Below are 17734 nucleotides of genomic sequence, written 5' to 3' on the forward strand. Positions count from 1 at the left end.
TGGACTAGTAGCCTTGTGCGGCCTTGGACAACTTTCTTCTGGAATAGAAAAAGGATCCTTGAACTAGGAGCCTTGTGCAGCCTTGGACAACTTTCTTATTTTCTGGGCCATAGTTTCTTCAGTTGTAGATAGGAGATTTGGGGGTGGGTAGAGGAAGTGATTAATTGGATTCTAGAGACCCTTTCAATTGCAACTTCAATCAGAGTATGGAGTAGAGACATTTTGTATTTGTCCTTGGATTTATGAGTTACTTCTGTAGTTATGCTATGAACCAGAAGATTCTGAGGATTACTCCTTAAATTACTTCAAGCTTGTAAGTGTGAATTTAAATGACCTTGGGTCCTCAATCCAGTCATGCCCTCAGCATTGTCAGTGTGCTTTCGTGTTTTAGAATTTTGTCCCCACCCCTATCCCCCATCGGATCCTCATTTTTCACTTAACTCCCTTCAATTAACTCCAGTGAGAAGGTAGATGGTTTTCAAATGTATACTCTTGATGAAACAGAAGGTTTGACAACTATTTATTCTTTAATTTAGTTTTTAGGTCCTACTTTTTGGAATTAGCAGGATTGTTAAAATCAAATCAGAAAATCTCCATCTAAATCTCTGTGCAAATATGACTCATTTAGTCTTTGGTGGGATAAACTCTCTGTATTTAAGATTCTCAGAGAAAACTTTGACGTGAGTCCTCGATCTTACCCAAGTTCTTCCTTTCATAAATAGAGAAAATAATACCAGGAAGATGAAATGGTATACCCACATTCACTCAGCCGTATGGCAGTATTCTTGGGCCTAGACCCTCATTTTTGTCATTTGACTGTGCTTTCTGGTAGAAAGTCTTTCTCCTACACAGGTGAAAGACTTGGATTTGAAAACAGCCTTTTAAAATCCACTTTCTAGCTGTGTTACCTTAGAGATCATTACTAATTACTGATTTCTCTGAGTGTCAGTTTCTTCATCCTGGAGGGGATGGGGAAGAGGACAGAATGGTAACAGTGTCTACTTCACAGAATAGACTAGAAACACAAGGTGGGTTCTTCGTTAAAAGGCAGCTGAGGCAATTACAGCCAGTATACTTCTCATTCGTCTCCTATATAACATCTATAAAGTATATATTGTGACAAAAACAGTGATGATTGCCTTCCAAACATCCACTATGGCTTAGAAAGTAAGTCTTGACCAATCCCAAGGTCTCATCAGCACCTTGTATACTCCTGGAATAGAAACAATAAGAACAGCTGAGTGCTATGCTAACTGCTTTACATAAAATGATCTCTCATCACAGCAGCCCTACAAAGTGTGTATTATCCCTGTTAAGCAAGAGAATCAAAGGCATTTATTCACATGTCTACGGCTACAGTGCTAGGGATTAGCAGAGCCAGGCTTTGAGTCAGCCTGGGCTCCAACATGTTCTTTGGTCAACCACTGTTTGGATTCTGAGACACTCCGTGAGCCTTGAGGGTGGGAATTATTTGGGGGACAGGATAAAGATAAAGGCAGCATTGAGATAAGGGAACTAGTCATTATTTGGCCAGTCATCTTTTCCAGAAATTTTGGCCAGCCTCCCTTCCTGCTCCTGTTATCACCAGCCGTTGATGGCTGGCCAGCCTAGGCCTGGCTCCTTGGTCGAAATCCTTCAGAGTTTTCCTCTGAGGGTGGGGGGAAGGTTTGTGAGCTGGGCAGGCTTCCCAGGGGTGGTATGGAAAGAAAGGGGAGTGATTTCATAGGACCCTAAAAAAGAAGCCAGGAAGAAAAGGGAAAATATCAAACCCTCTTTAAAAGAAAACAAGTCGACTCAGGCATTTGTGGGTACTGTCTCTAGTCTAGACTTAGAGATAGAAGCCCAGGCCAGGAATCTGGAAGCCTCTATTGACTGACCTTCCAAATGACCCAAGTCACATCAGTACAACAACCTCACTACCCAGTATCCAAACAGTCCAGCCTCACGTTGTTTAATGTTTTTTCTTATTTGTGCCATATTTTCTCCCCTCATAGGATATCAAGCAATAAAAATAAATCCTATTAATGGCTGGGGAGAGGGGGGTTGCATGTGTATGTGTTTGCTTTCACATTCTTTTCTCATCTAGTTGGTAAAACAAGACAGAGAGACAGATAGGCTGGCCAGGCATGAACAGGAACTGAAGCTTAGTGACCCTGTACATGGTCTCCCAACTAGTTAACAGCAAATTGAATCTGCTTCCTGATGTCCTGGCTCCTGACACAGTCCCTTTCATCCACTCATTAATTTTATCCCAGTTGGGTGAGATTTTATCTTACTTGGACCTTCTGACTCCAAACCATGTATCCTTGTTTTACTGATATTCACACTGCCATGACTGTGCTTGTGGAGTAAAGGATTGTGACTGTGAACAGTGATCATGGAGTGGGGGATTGTGATTGTGAACAATGCAGTTGGAAGAGAGTGAGGAGGAGGTAGAGGGTGCTAAAGATAGTGCAAGGAGAATAATGTCTACACCAAGAGCTAGCACTTCAGCAAAAACAGTGTTTTCTGAGTGTTCCATTTCCCTTCAAAGAGGAAATAAAAAATAGAGGTCAGATGTACTGTTTTAGGCTCTCATTAATTTCTTGCATATAATTCATAGTTTGCCAAGGACTTGTATATGTGTGGACTTTTAAAATCATTCAAAAGTGTTCAACTCAATGATTTTTAGTAAGTTTTGCAATCAGCACAATCTAATTTTAGGACATTTTTATCAGCAACCAGAAAAACCCTATGCATTCCCTCTTCATCCCCTAACACTAAGCAACCATGAATATACTATCTGCCTCTGTATTTGCCAGTTATAGACATTTCATTTAAAGGAATATGGCTTTTCATTTATCATGAATGTTTTTAAGATTAATACATATTGTAATTTATGTCAGTACCTTACTGCTGAATAATATTCCATTGTACAAGACATACCACATTTTATTAGTGGATCATTTGATGGGCATTTGGATGTTTCCACTCTTTGGCTATTATGGGTAATGCTAAGAATATTCACATGCAAGGTATTGCATGTTTATCTAAGTTATATACCTATGAGTGAAACTGATAGATCAAATGCAGTTTCTTTAACTTTCTGAGGAAAGCAGCTTTTTTTCTTGAGATACATTTCACATACCACAGATTTCACTCACTTAAAGCATATATTTCAAGAGGTTTTCATACATGGACAAATTATATAACCATCACTACAGTTTATTTTAGAAATTTTTCATTGCTCCAGAAAGAAACCTCAGTCATCAGCAGTTACTCTCTGGTTCCATTCCCAGGCATCCCAGGGAGTTTCAGTGTTTGAAACTTTTCACACAGATTAAAGCATGTTTCTTCCCACTTAGCACAGTATTTTTAAAGCTTATCAAAACAGTACCCATTCATGTATATGGCTGAATAATAGCCCTTGATGTCGAATACCACATTTTATTTAGCCATTCATCAGTTAATAGACATTTGGGCTATTTCTACTTTTTGGACATCATGCATAGTTTTGGACATCCATATACAGTTTTTTTATGTGTATTTCTTCAGTTTGATCCTCTCAGCAGCCCTCTATGATTATAGTAGGGATGGTGGTACTAGTATCTTTTCATACCAAGGCAACTGAGGCTGTGATTCATTCACAATCAAATAGCAAGATCAAGGAGACCCATAAAAAGGGTCAAATCTCTCAATTGTTAATCTAATAACTTTTTCTATTACGTGTGCCATACCATGGAGCTTCTGTGAAATGTTCAGTTCGATTTTTGAAAGTTTTCTTTAGCGGATGTGACATGGAGTAATGATAAAGTGATGAACGATACCAATTTCAGGCCTAAGAATCAGCCCTGATTCCTGATGTGTAAACCACATCCCACTTACAGAAGACAATTGCCATCTGAAGGGAGCAGCTTTAGTGAGGAAAACAGAGCAGCCCAGAACCCTCCCTTCAGCTAATGGGAAAGTGGAGGCAGCCACTCCCCAGAACCTCATCCAATCAGTGGCAGATTGGAAACATGACCAGCCATATGCTGTCTCAGAGTCCCTGGGAAAACCTTAAATTTTATACTGGCCTCTGGAATCAACTTGGCAATTATTTTTCATCAGTTAAGCAAGAGGACCCTGCATGAAAGTTTGGGTTTTATGGTGCTAAATTTGTCTTGCTGGGAATACTGTAACAAGTTACAGCAAACTAGGTTGCTTAAAACAGTACAAGCATATTTTCTGGCAGTTTCAAGGCTAGAGCTGTAGCAGTGCTGACTCCCTCTGGGTGCTCTAACGGAGAATATGGTTCTACCTGTCTGCTAACTTCTAGTGGCTGCCAGCAGTTCTTGGCATTCTCCGGCTTATGGACACCTCGTTCCGTTCTGTTTCTTTGTCATCACATGGCATTTTTCCTGTGTCTTTCTCTGTCTCCATTTCCTTTAGTAAGCACACTAGTCATTGGACTAGAGCCCGCCTTGGACTTTATTCTGAACGTTGTATTACTGAGAAAGTAGTGACTTATATATGCATTGTGTTTGTTGAGTTGTGTCACACACTGGGCTTTCTCCTGGGGATAAAACCATAAGAGTCAGAGTCTTTACTCCCAGTAAGGTTATAGAGTGCTGTCAAGAGTGATGAGAGAGGTTGTCATGTTCTTGGAAATCCTCTGAAGCACAGTGAGCAAGGTGAGAAACAAAGTTGAAGAAAAAACAGGAAAGTGGTTTTATAGAGAGTGACAGTGGTTTCACAGAGAGACTTTTACACATAACCATGTGACATAACCATGACCTAGTTGTTGAGAAACAGGGCAGACACACAAATGACAGCCTGGCCTCTGGTTTGGAGCACATTGGAGGGTAATGTTTTTTGTTATTTGTTTTTGGTTTTGGTTTTTTTTGGGGGGGTCCAGTCATGGGGCCTGAACTCTGGGCCTGGGCCCTGTCCCTCAGCTCTTCAGCTCAAGGCTAGCGCTCTACCACTTGAGCCACAGTGCCACTTCCGGCTTTTATCTTTTTGCTTATGTGGTGCTGAGGAAATGAACCCAGGGCCTCATGCATGAAAGGCAAGCGCTCTACCACTGAGCCACCTTCCCAGCCCCTGGAGGGTAATGTTGATGTGTTTCACGGAGATAGGGAGCACCAAAGTGAGCATGAATTGGGGTGACATGGCTGAGCTTGAGCTGTGTGTGGACAGCTAAAACAGATGGGAGCACATACAGCAGGACTTCCAGACAGAGAACCGGGCTAGAGACTGGGATCCTAGAGTTGTCATCACGTGGGTGGTAACTGAAGCTCAGGTAGAAAGGATTAGCTCCAAAGAGACCCTAGTATCAGTGTGAAGCTACAGGAGGGTGTGGAGCTGGAGCCTAAGGAATGTGCCCATGAGAGGAACAGACAAGATGAGGAGGCCAGAAAAAGAACAGAGATACTCTGTTTGGATTGGAGGCTTACTCTGTGTGTGTGTGTGTGTGTGTGTGTGTGTGTGTGTGTGTGTGTACACACACACGTTCACGTGCTTATGTTTGCATGCGTGCAGGTCTTGGGGCTTAACCTAAGGGCATGGGCACTGTTCCTGAGCTTTTTTGCTCAAGGTTAACACTCTATAACATTCTACCACTTGAACCACAGCTCCACTTCTGGCTTTGTGTGTGTGTGTGTGTGGTTCATTAGAGATAAAGAGACTCACAGACTTACCTGTTCTGGCTGGAAAGATCTCAGCCTCCTGAGTATCTAGGATTACAAGCGTGAGCCACCAGTGTCCAGATGAAGGCTTTCTTTTTTTTTTTTTTTTTTTTTTTGGGTCCGGTCGTGGGGCCTGAACTCTGGGCCTGGGCCCTGTCCCTCAGCTCTTCAGCTCAAGGCTAGCGCTCTACCACTTGAGCCACAGTGCCACTTCCGGCTTTTTTCTTATGTGGTGCTGAGGAATCGAACCCAGGGCCTCGAGCATACAAGGCAAGTGCTCTACCACTGAGCCACCTTCCCAGCCCCAGATGAAGGCTTTCTTTTTGCACCTTCTCTGTGTCTTCTCAAACAGCAGCTGTGTTCCTCCCTTGCTGCCATGGCTTCTCCATCCCCTAGTATAAACCCTCTCTCCTCCACCATTAGAGAGTTCATCTTGCAAATCTAATGGAGTAATAAAGGCATTGATTCTGTTAACGAACATCCAGGCCACTACTAGACCTGTAATGAGAATTCATTTTGGAGGTCAATACAGCTGTCAATAGAACCATTTTCCCCAGGGTCCCATTGGTGTTTTCTCTTGTCACTGACAGAAGGCGTCCTGACTAGAGAAATAATGTGAGGCGCATTAATGAGCTGGTGATCCTGCCTAGGGTAGTGAGAATAGTATGACCTGAAATGGGTCAGATAACAGAGAAGAGCTAGAAAAATGATAGTCATTGAATAACCCTAGAATGCCACCCTCACCCTCACCTCTTCTTGAGTAAATGCCGGGGTTGTGAGCTAACAACATCATAATCACAGTTCTCAGACACCCAGAGAGACAGTGAAAAGAAGCCTGGGCCAAAGGCTGTTGGAAGGTTTCAGAGAGATTTTGACACCCATGCAGGATCTTAGAGTTTCCATATGAGTTTGCTAGAAGAATAGAGGGCAAACACAACATAAGCCAAAATAATCACAAAAGGGACTGCTTTGTGCAGGGACTTGATGATACTTCAGTGCGCCTTGTTTATGGGTGGAGAGAAATCAGGAAATAGGTCAGACTGTGAAAAGCCTGGTATGTTATGCTAAGGAATTTGGACTGAGCTCAGAGAGCCAGCCAAATGAATAATACCCTGAAGTTGGGTTGTCAAACTGTAAGTTATTTTCTTCCCTTAATACCTCACTTCCTTTCTAACAAACATACCCAAGGAGTTTGAGATTAGTTAAGAGAAGGAAAAAAAGGACCCAAAGATAGAATTGAAGAACAAGGAACATAGCTGTCCCAGGAGGACTCAGAAGAGCAGGCCAGAGGAGCTGGAGTCCAGTCTGGAGGAAGAGCTGAAAATACACTTGCGCTTTTATTATTAATGCAAGAAAGCCCAGTCCAGAGCCTCAATTAGTGAGTCTTCAGGAAGTAATGCCTCATTTAACAAAGCCAGCTACTTTGAAGGACACGCTGACAGCAGAAGCCACCAGAGAGGAAGAAGCTATGAGTATCACTGCTCCAGGAGCTGGCTCTGCCTGTGGCTATGGTCATAACCTTTGGACATTGGCAGCCTTTTCTCCTAGGGTGTAGCTGACCCGGCCCTGTGGTAATAGACACTGACCTCCAGGCTGCTCCAGTAAAGAAGGCAAGAGCATTTTCCCTTCAGGACCAGCAGGAGGCAGCATCTGGCTCTCTGGGAACTAGGTGTATGAGGGAGAGAATACTGCTTCTCTAGCCATGCCTCTGCCCCAAATAGTTTTTCTTCCTTTGACAAACCTGTCTTTCCTTCTTAACTCACAAGATGACTCCTTCCTCTCACAGACTCCCTGAGAAACATTTCCTCAGCCAGTCATGGCCCACGCTCTTCTCCAGCCGAACTCAGCAGCTCCAGCCAGCATCTGCTCCGAGAACGGAAGTCCTCAGCCCCCTCGCACTCCAGCCAGCCCACTCTGTTCACGTTTGAGTCCCCCATGTCAAACCACATGCAGCCTGCTCTGTCCACCAGTGCACCTCAAGAGTATCTCTACTTGCACCAGTGCCTCAGCCGGAGAACAGAAAACGCAAGGTAGGAAAGGCATGATCACTGTTTGGGTAAATGACTACCTACAGGGCCCACTACTTTTCAGTCCTTTTTTCAGTTTTAAAGACAAGTGAGGAAGATACTACATCTTTGCAGGTAAACAAACACATGTATAACAAAACCACTATTGTCTCTTTAACCTTCACATTTTATCATCTGTATTGCTACAAAGTGATAACTGGCTTCCAGAGAAACCTCTCGATACAAGCATGTCATGCCATAAAAAATTGATTTGAGGGTAAAAGGCATTAAGAGCTAGAATTTCAGAACTCCTGAATAAGAGTCAAATATTTGTTAGCCATACAAGTATAGCTACAGAACCTTAACACCACTGAGCAAATCCATCTCTCACTTGGTGCTGGTACTACCCTATCCGCTGTTGCATTTGTGGCAAATTAAATTTAATAAAGTTAACATCAGTTCTTGTGCCAGCCTGAGTTAGATGCTCAGTAGTCTCCTGTGGCATATGACTAGGACTGGACAGTATTGATTTTGTTTTAATTCCATCATCACAGAACATACTAGAGTAATAACTCTAGAAGAATGGTCTTTGTTTTGTTTGTTTCTTTTGGCAGTTGTAGGGCTTGAACTCCAGGCCTGGGTGCTGTCCCTTACTCTTTTGCTCAAGGTGAGTGCTCTACCACTTTGAACCACAGCACCACTTCAAATTTTCTGGTGGTTAATTAAAGATAAGAGTCTCATAGACTTTCTTGTCCGGGCTGGCCTCAGATCTCAGCCTCCTGAGTAGCTAGTGTTACAGGCATGAGCCACCAGTATCCAGCTCTGATTAATCTCTTTGACTTCTAATTTCCTCAGCTCTAAAATGGAAATCACAAGTTAATAAGCAGAAAATATTAAGTAGCCAGTATTGGTATCAGTACCAGTTCCCTGTGGGCCTACCCCACTGCTACAGGTATGGGAGCAGAGAATATGAAATCCTAAAATCCTAATTCTAAGCCAGGCACCAGAGGGTTATGCCTGTAAACCTAGTCAGGAAGCTAAGATCTGATGATCCCAAGTCAAAGCCAGCCTGGACAGGAAAGTCCATGAGACATTTATTCCAGTTAACCATCAAAAAGCCAGATGTGAAGCTGTGGCTCAAGTGGTAGAGAGCCAGCCTTGAGCAAAAGGGTCAAATGAAAGTACAAGGCCCTTCGTTCAAACCTCAATACCAAAACAAAAATAAATAAATAAAAAATACTTTTTAACTCTCAAAAGTCTAATAATGCCAAGTGTTGGTGACGTTGTATACTAGCTTTCATCTTTCACTCTGACATTGCAGAACATACTAGGTGCTCCAGAAAAACAATGCCACTGTACAATTTACAAAGCACTTTTTTATGTTGCTTATCTCATATTATCTCCAAAGTAATTCCTGAATTTCCTTTTGTATAGGAACATTAAATATAAAAATATATAGCTACATTAAATATAAAAATACCAGATTGAAGTATTCTTTATGAATGCTGTGTGTGTGTGTGTGTGTGTGTGTGTGTGTGTACATCTGTACATCTGTACATCTCTCTTTCATTTATGAGGGGACCTGAAGTAACTTACATAAAAGTATAAGCTATCACTACTTTTACTGAAGTAAGATCACTGTCCTTCACTTACTAGATAATGCATACTCCTGATAACTAACTTGTTTACAAAATTCAGGTGTCCCACTAAGCTAAATAAGTCACTGTTCAGAAAGGTTTTTTCTCCAAAATAAGTAGTTTTGAACTGAAGGGGGGGAAAATAGAGTTATTTTTGTCATTGCAGACAAATTGGCTTTGCTGTATTTATTTTTGCCTTCCAGCCTTGGGGCTTTATTCCATATTGCAGCTAGTGTCTGACAGCTTATTTCAAGGAAGCTGTTTGACCTGTTATAGGTGACATACTAAGGCTGTGCACATACCTTGAGAAGCCGTAATTCTGGAACCATCAATAGTTCCCTGTCAGTTTTACCTAATAGTTTAATTGATTGACCTTGCTTAACCCCATTATCTCCATATGGTTTTCAGAATAGGAGGTGAGGAAGGATTTAACTGCGTTAAGCAGCTTAGGAGAAAAGTAGAGCATGTGTCAAACTTCCATAAGAGTTCACTCTGGTTGATGCTTTTTGTGAAAGCTGAAGGAAGTGAAATTTCAAGTGATGATATTCCCACATTACTGACCCTGCAACAATATTCTACAGCAAGATGGTGGGTCAAAAATGTGAGTGGAGAATTTACCCATGGTTTCCCCTGACTCATTCGTCCAGTGCTTTAATTGACCAAAGGCAGAATATACAACTTTTTTAGTTTCACTTAATTTCACAAATGCAACACTGCTCTGTAATGGTAAGGGAAAGTGAGGCTCACAACTGCAGCCAATGAGATAGAGACAAGATCCTCTCAGTCTCTTAAAGATTGTGACACCATGGGCTGGGAAGGTGGCTTAGTGGTACAGTGCTTGCCTAGCATGCATGAAAACCCTGATTTTGATTGCTCAGTACCACATAAAAGAAAAGGCTGCAAGTGGTAGAGTGCTAGCCTAGAGCAAAAGAAGCTCAGGGACAGTGTCTGGGCCCTGTGTTCAAGCCCCAGAACTGGCCAAAAAAAAAAAAAAAATTGTGACACTGATTTTCTAGCCTCACAAAAAGGACAGGTTTGGGGTGGGCCAAAGGCAGGAAAATGGTGTCACAAAGTGATAAATGTCAGTTAATCTACTTGAAAGCACTTATATATTAGATTTCCCTTAAGTAGGAAATTGATCCATTAAAAATAAAACTGGAAGCCAGGCACTAGTGGCTCACACCTGTAATCCTAGCTGCTCAGGAGGCTGAGATCTGAAAATTGCAATTCAAAGCCAGCCTGGGCAAGAAAGCCCATGAGACACTTACGTCACCAAAAAATGCCAGAAATACAGATGTAGCTCAATTGGTACTAGCCAATTGAGCAAAAAACTCAAGGACAGTGCCCAAACCCTGAGTTCAAGCCTTAGTACCAGCATACACACACACACACACACACACACACACACACACACACACACGTATGTATGTATACGTATATTTGTATGTGTGAATATGTATATATATTGACTTAGGAACCCATTTAAAAGCCATCGGAATGTTTGAGAATGGTACTAAAGCCCAAGCATAAATGCAAGAGAGGTATTGGTATGCCCGTCTCACTGAGCCAGCAACCAGCAGCAGGAATAGGCAGGAAAGATGCACTGCACTTCTGGCTTGAGGGACTGTTTCCTCCCCAGCTTCTTTCCATGTCCAGTGAGTTCCCCTGCACCCTAGGATCTTCCTATACCAGCACAGCCATTATTTACCATTTTCCTCAACAGACATTTGAGGAGATTTGTTGGAGGATTGAAAGAGACATTCCAACTGATGTACCCAGAATTGTATCTTGATTATTTTATGATGCCCCCATCAGCAGCCCACAGCCCTGTTATCCACAGAAGCATCTCATCATATCATGGTAACAGGCCTCAGTTCATATCTCAAGGAAAGTAGGAAAAGTCACAAGGCTTCCCTCTTTTGATTCTTTCCCATAAGGAGAATTGAAGTGCAAAATCAGAGGTTCCATTGCTCAGCTCCTTTTTCCTGGCTTTTGAAGTAATGGTTCAACCACCCCGCCTCATCCCCATCCCCTGCTCTACATCTGTATCATCTGCAGTATGCCTTCTAGAACACATGGTCTGAGGCACAGGCAAAAATGATGAGCACAAGGCAGAGTGGGTGTTATGTCAGAACCCTCGCGTGCTAGAACATGAAGGAAGCGGAAATCAAAGCAGGAAGGGGCACTGGGAATCTGTTGTGCCTTTGTACTTAAGACTTGGTATAAAGTTTTGCAGAATCAGGGAGCATTGCAGAGAAAAATGAGTAATGTAAGACCAGGGACAGAGCACAGACGACATGGTACATCTTAGGGGATGAATGAGTAGTTCTGTGAGCTAGAAGAGAGGTTAGAGTAGAGGGAGGCTGGAACCTAACTGTCCTAAACAGAAAAGGTGTTAGTCTTCTGGTTAAAGAGTTTGGACCAAGTTCAGGGAAAGAAAAGTGCCAATGTACTTTCTTTACACACTTGTTCACTCAATAAATGTTCATTATTTACTTTGTGACAAACTATGTGCTGAGGAGAAAAAAAATTAGACATGTTTTGTTTCTCAAGGAAGTCACAGCTGTGGAAGAGACAAGTAATGATGGTACAAAATACAGATCACAGCTGCTACCTGTCCACGTGATTAGTTATGCAAGTGATTCAGCAAGTGATTAGTTATACACAGAGGTTGAGCATGTAAGGAATAGCTACAAGAGATGTGGCCAGGGAGCTGAGTTTGACGGATCAAGAGCTGAAGCCAGGCTGGAGTAAGAGGCTCCCAGGCCAACCTGTAATCCCAGCACTAGCAAGATGAGGCAGGCAGATCTTGAGTTTGAGTTTGAGGCCAGCCTGAGCTAAACAGAGTGAGACCCTGTCTCAAACCAAAACCTCCTGCACACAGCAAACGTAACAGCACAACAGAGCCAAAGCTGGACTCAGTGGGGCCTTCTGGAAGCATTGTAGACGGATGCATTCTAGAGTAGTGGCGGGTTCCAGGGAGAAAATGACAGTATTGAAGATGTTTGATGGGGAGGGTGGGAAAGAATCAACAGGGTATAGAGGAGCAGAGAGGTCCCAGGAAGATGGAAAGGAGATTAATGAGTAGCCCCATCATTGATCCAGAAGAAAACTCAGAAGGAACTGGATTAGAATAGATTCGATGCGACTTGATCAATTAGTGAGAAATAAGAATGTGGTAACTCCTCCATTTCTGGCTTCCCAAAGTAGGAGAATCAAGAGCAAAAATAGACTTCAGAGCTGGGTGCTGGCGTCTCGCATTTGTAATACTAACTACTGCGCTGAGATTTGATGATTGTAGTTCAAAGCCAGCTCAGGCAAGAAAGCCCATGAGACTCTTATCTCCAATTAGCCACCAAAAAGCCAGAAATGAAGCTGTGGCTCAAGTGATAGAGCCCTAGCCTTGAGTGAAAAAGAAAGCCCCAGCACTGGCACAGAAAGGGAAGGGAAAGGAAGAGAGAAGGGAAAAAGGAGAAAGGAAAGGAAGGAGAGAAAGAAAGGGAAGGGAAAGGAAGGAAGCAGGCAGGGAGGGAGGGACTTCAGGAGATCAACGATGGGTCTGTTCAGGACTATATGCAGGGTTAGTTACTACAGGACCTGTAATCCTCTCCCCACTCCTATTCCCACCTCTAAAATCCTTCAGAGGTTTCCTGCCTAGCCCCGCCCCCCACTCCCATCTCTCAGCCCTGAAAGAGCTGAAGATCAATCCCAGTGTCTCACCATGCAGGCAAGCGCTCTACCACTCTACATCCCAGGTTCATTTAACTTTCTTAATTGAAAAGCTACCATTGTGTGATTTTATTGTCATTATGTTTTGAAGTATAACTACATTGCTGAGTGGTTAAATCTAGGTACTTAATAATCACAGTGCATGTTATCATTTTGTGGTTGGTGTGTAACATCATTCTGCATTTCTCGAGAATTTGCTCTGTTTTCATTAACTATAGCCACCTCATGACCCCTCACGATCTCTGGAAAAATTTATCCCTCCTGACTGTAATCATACGTCCAACATCTCCCCCTTCCTGTGCCCGTCCCAGCTTCTAGTAACCACCATTATACTCTGCGTCTGTGAGATCATCTTGTCTAGATTCCACATGAGTGAGATCACACCGCCTTTGTCTTTCTCTCAGCCTTACCTTCTAACACACTTCCTCCATCCTGAGCAGCCTGCAAATCCTTGAACTTGTCTGGCTGTGTTCTACATCCTTGTGCCTCCAACCAGAATGCTTTTTCCTTGTCCTGCTGCTCTTCCTGTCAGGAATACTCAGAGTTTACATCTCTAAAGAAGCTTTCCCTGCCATTCACCACTGCCACCAGGGAGGATTAGTGTCAATCTGTCAGCGGCCACATGTTCGCCCCCATGTCACTGAAATGATATACAGACATGTCACCTCATACATTGCTGTGACATCCCCACACAGGGATGGTAGCATCTCTGTGTCTGTTGTACCTTGATAGAAGGGGAGCATCAGTAGATGTTTATGCAATAAATGGATCCAAAGCAGCACATCTAGAACAGAGCTGGAAATTCCAATACAAAATGAAAAGCACTAAAGACAAGGTGAACAATGTGAATAGTTTATGTCTACCATTGACTCCCTTGTCCTTTTCTAAGTGTTAGGTTTTTAAAAAGAGGTAGCCGAGTAAGAACAGCACCACACACGTGGTATTCAGGTAAGGGGAAGGTTTATTCATCGTTCCGGCTGGCACCAGGCCATCTTGGTCCTCCACGTGGTGGGGAAAGGCCTGGGAAAGAGAGAGAGCTGGGAAAGAGAGAGAGTAAGAGAGAGAGCTGGAGAAAAGAGCTAAGAGAGAGCTAGAAAAGAGAGAAAATAGCTAGAAAAGAGAAGAGCTAGAAAAGAGCTAGAAAAAAGGAGAGAGAGGGCGTCTGGGCCTGGGCTAGGCCTTATCTAGGGTATGGGTGGAGAAAGGTGTGGCCACATCAAATTCAGATGTGACCTCAGCGGATGCAGATGTGACCTCTTCCAGGTGTCCCAGTTGCCTAGGTTAACACAGGTACTGGGTGGAGACTTTGCTGTGAGGAGGATGGAGTCTGCTTGCCATCCAGGAGCATTGGACAATACACTAAGTACCTTACGTAAGAACTCAGCTGTTGGCTTGGTTATGTATGAGGAAAATGGACTAGAAAGGGAGAAGGAATATGGAGGCCTAGAGTGGAAAGCTGGTGAAGGTTTGGAGGCTAACATGAACTCCTAGCCATGGAGGTTCAAGAGTCCTAAGAGGGGGGAGCCTGGCCTGCATACCTAGTAGTCTTCCGCTTTCTAAATTTCTGGGTCTGTTTTCTACCACCACCTGGTGGCACCATCTGTAAATAACAAGCTCTAGCATGAGCTGAAGGAGCTCCTGGAAGGCAGTTCTACCAAGCAACTTTGGAAGACTTGGTCATTACTGCCCTCCTCCTTATCCTACCCCACCCTTACCCTCAGGGAGAATAAAGATCTGTGTGTGTATAGAAGTATCTTACAGCATTCCTTTTTTTAAAGAAAAAATCTGGCTTTCAAAAGCTGAGGATCACTGCTATTAAGGGATGGATTCAGATGGGAAAAACTGAGAGAAAAACAAGGGAAGAGGTAACACTGTTCAAAAAGATATGTACTCATTACCTGACCTATGTGACTGTAACCCTCTATCACCTTTACAATAAAAATAATTATTTTTAAAGGGAGAGTGATTCTGGCCAGGTAAAATCCTCTGGATGACAGAGAAACGTACCTGGATCCCCGCTGTTCGATCCTCACCAGTTCCACAGAGTATTTATGCAGGACACAGAATCCAGTGTGGGAAACCACAGTTTAGAGTCTCAGAGCCAGAGGACCTTCAGAAGTGATGGAGATGGACCAGGCCACACCTAGGAGGAACAGGTCCATGTTATAACACAGTTACAGTCTGACTGCTCCTGTCTTCACTGCTGGCCTCGATTATTTTTTAATGATCAAATCTTTTCTGTCTTGAATATAGTTCCCAAACAGGAACTCCCACATTATTTTTAGAGTTCTGAAAAGACCTAAATGCTTGGCAATAGCCATAATAAATGGTAGAAGATGAATCTAAAGTTCTTTATAACATAGACATTAACACCCAGGAGCTGGTTTATATTACAGAGGGAAAACTTGAGACTCAAAGAGAGAAAATGACTTGCTTGATTTTTTTTTTTGTCACCAACTGAAGTGTTCTATTTGAATAGCCATTCTATTAAAATATGTGTTCTATGGTAGTTAAAAATATGAGCAGGTAGTGTAACTGGCTTCTTGATCAGGGGCTGGGGGGAGGAGGATCAGCAATGAGACTAATCCTGCTAATGACAGCCATGTACAGCCCGGGATAAAGGCTGATACTGCCAGCACATACACTCGAGTCTAGTTTCCAGACAGCCTTTGTAGTGTGTTTTTAATCACCATGCTGCAGCTGCAGATGTCTAAGCTGCAGTTCCACAATAAAAGTGTCTTGCCCCAGGTCACACGGCTAGCTCATGGCAGATCGTAGGAAAACCTTGGATCTATGGTCTGTATTTCCCATATCTAACTGACTGTGCTGGCTGTGAACATCCCAAGGGCAACCCTGACTTCCTCTTCTCTTTTAGGAGTGCCAGCTTCTCTCAAGGCACCCGGCAGAAGAGTGACACAGCTGTGCAGAAGCTTGCCCAGGGTAATGGACACTGTGTCAATGGGGTCAGTGGGCAAGTCCATGGCTTCTACAGCCTTCCCAAGCCGAGTCGGCACAATGCAGAATTCAGAGACAGTACTTATGACCTCCCTCGGAGCCTGGCTTCCCATGGTCACACCAAGGGCAGCCTCACCGGGTCGGAGACAGATAATGAGGAGGTGTACACCTTTAAGACGCCCAGCAACACCCTGTGCCGGGAGTTTGGGGACCTCCTAGTGGACAATATGGATGTTCCAACCACCCCACTCTCAGCCTACCAGATCCCCAGGACATTCACGCTGGACAAGAACCACAACACCATGGCAGTGGCCACTCCTGGGGACTCAGCCATAGCTCCTCCACCCCGGCCCCCAAAACCCAGTCAGGCAGAAACTCCTCGATGGGGCAGTCCTCAGCAGAGACCTCCAGTCAGTGAAAACAGCAGGTCTGTTGCGGCCACTATCCCCAGGCGCAACACCCTCCCTGCCATGGACAACAGCAGACTCCACCGAGGTAAGTGTGAGCCTTCCGTGACCAGAGGGAGGGGGACAGATTCTGGCCCAGGCGGCCCCAGTGCATGCTAGCCCTTGGTCATCCATAGCCCAGAGAAACAAGGACCACCGAGGTCCTGATTCAAGTTTAGCCATCGACACAGTCCCTTGCCCATTGGTCCTCCAGCTATTATTGTGATACCCACAGCAGCAAGACTGTAGCCGACTGTCATGAAGAATGTGATATTCTAAGGGTCACGGAATATTTTTAACTGCAATACATATGGGTTTAGAAATCCAAATCATAGTACTTTATTCATTTAAAACTCACAAGCAGAGATTTAAAAAGTAAATTTAGAAGACCATTCCAAAGCTTGAGCCAAATAAATCCGTGCGGACTGACAGACTAACGAAACAAAATGAGATGTTTAGAATATTGCACAGCCACACTAAAATCTCTGGTGGAAGTCCTGAAATTCTACTGTTTCACAGGGTGTGTTCCAGCTCTGCACATATCTTCCATTTGGTTAAAAACAGAATGCTGCTCATTCCTCTCACTCTGCAGCTTGCTTTGGGCTTGCGCAGCCTGCTCACCCATCCTGTGGTGTGAGCCATGCAGCGTGTGGCAGGACAGAGACTTGTCATCTCTGTTTCACACAAAGCCTGCCGTGACTCACAATTACAGAGTGAACAGCAACCAAGATGGGACTCGGGCCTAGGGTCTGCCATTCCATCTATATTTTGAGCAGTACTGTGTGTTTTGGAACCAGGATAAGACATAGAAAACTTGCGTCTGCCCTTTAGTTCATAAATCTGACTGGGGGAAACAAACGTATAAATAAGCACAAGTCTCATTGCTATAGTGTTCACAGAGCTGAGAAGTGGGAGTCCCCGGAAGGGGTGCACTTGAGGCCAGCGCCCAGGAGGGACCCCACGCTGCAGTAGACCTAAGCCTAGGAAGAGTCTAGGAGCTAAGGAAGGCAGGATTCAAAGCATCGCCGTGTCCTCAGGTGGGGGAGGAGTACCTCCTGGAGCATCAGAGCCATGCAGGAGGGAACAGGAAGCGTCAGCACATGGACTGACATGAGACATCCCATCTTCTTTCCTCTGTCACAGCTTCTTCCTGTGAGACCTACGAGTACCCCTCCCGAGGTGGGGAATGTGCAGGCCGGTCTGCAGAGTCCATGAGCGAAGGCATCAGTCCTTTCCTGGTGAGTGGGATGGGGCCATTCATAAGCTAGAGAGGGAAGAGGCTGGAGCCCATGGAACTGAGAACACGGCCGAGT

At 44.0% G+C, this 17734-nt stretch overlaps 1 protein-coding gene across 1 annotated transcript in view; it reads left to right on the plus strand.

The window, feature by feature from the left end:
* Gab2 (GRB2 associated binding protein 2) overlaps window positions 1-17734 on the plus strand; it is a 190436-nt gene that overhangs the window by 165034 nt on the left and 7668 nt on the right. The window contains exons 3-5 of the mRNA XM_070034917.1: window positions 7435-7678; window positions 15896-16470; window positions 17565-17659. Coding sequence (XP_069891018.1) covers window positions 7435-7678; window positions 15896-16470; window positions 17565-17659 — 914 coding nt within the window. The remainder of the gene's footprint in view (window positions 1-7434; window positions 7679-15895; window positions 16471-17564; window positions 17660-17734) is intronic.

This window comes from Dipodomys merriami, unplaced genomic scaffold (genome assembly GCF_024711535.1).
Source record: "Dipodomys merriami isolate MVZ:Mamm:240054 unplaced genomic scaffold, mDipMer1.0.p SCAF_25, whole genome shotgun sequence".
In the NCBI taxonomy this organism is placed as follows: Eukaryota; Metazoa; Chordata; class Mammalia; order Rodentia; family Heteromyidae; genus Dipodomys; species Dipodomys merriami.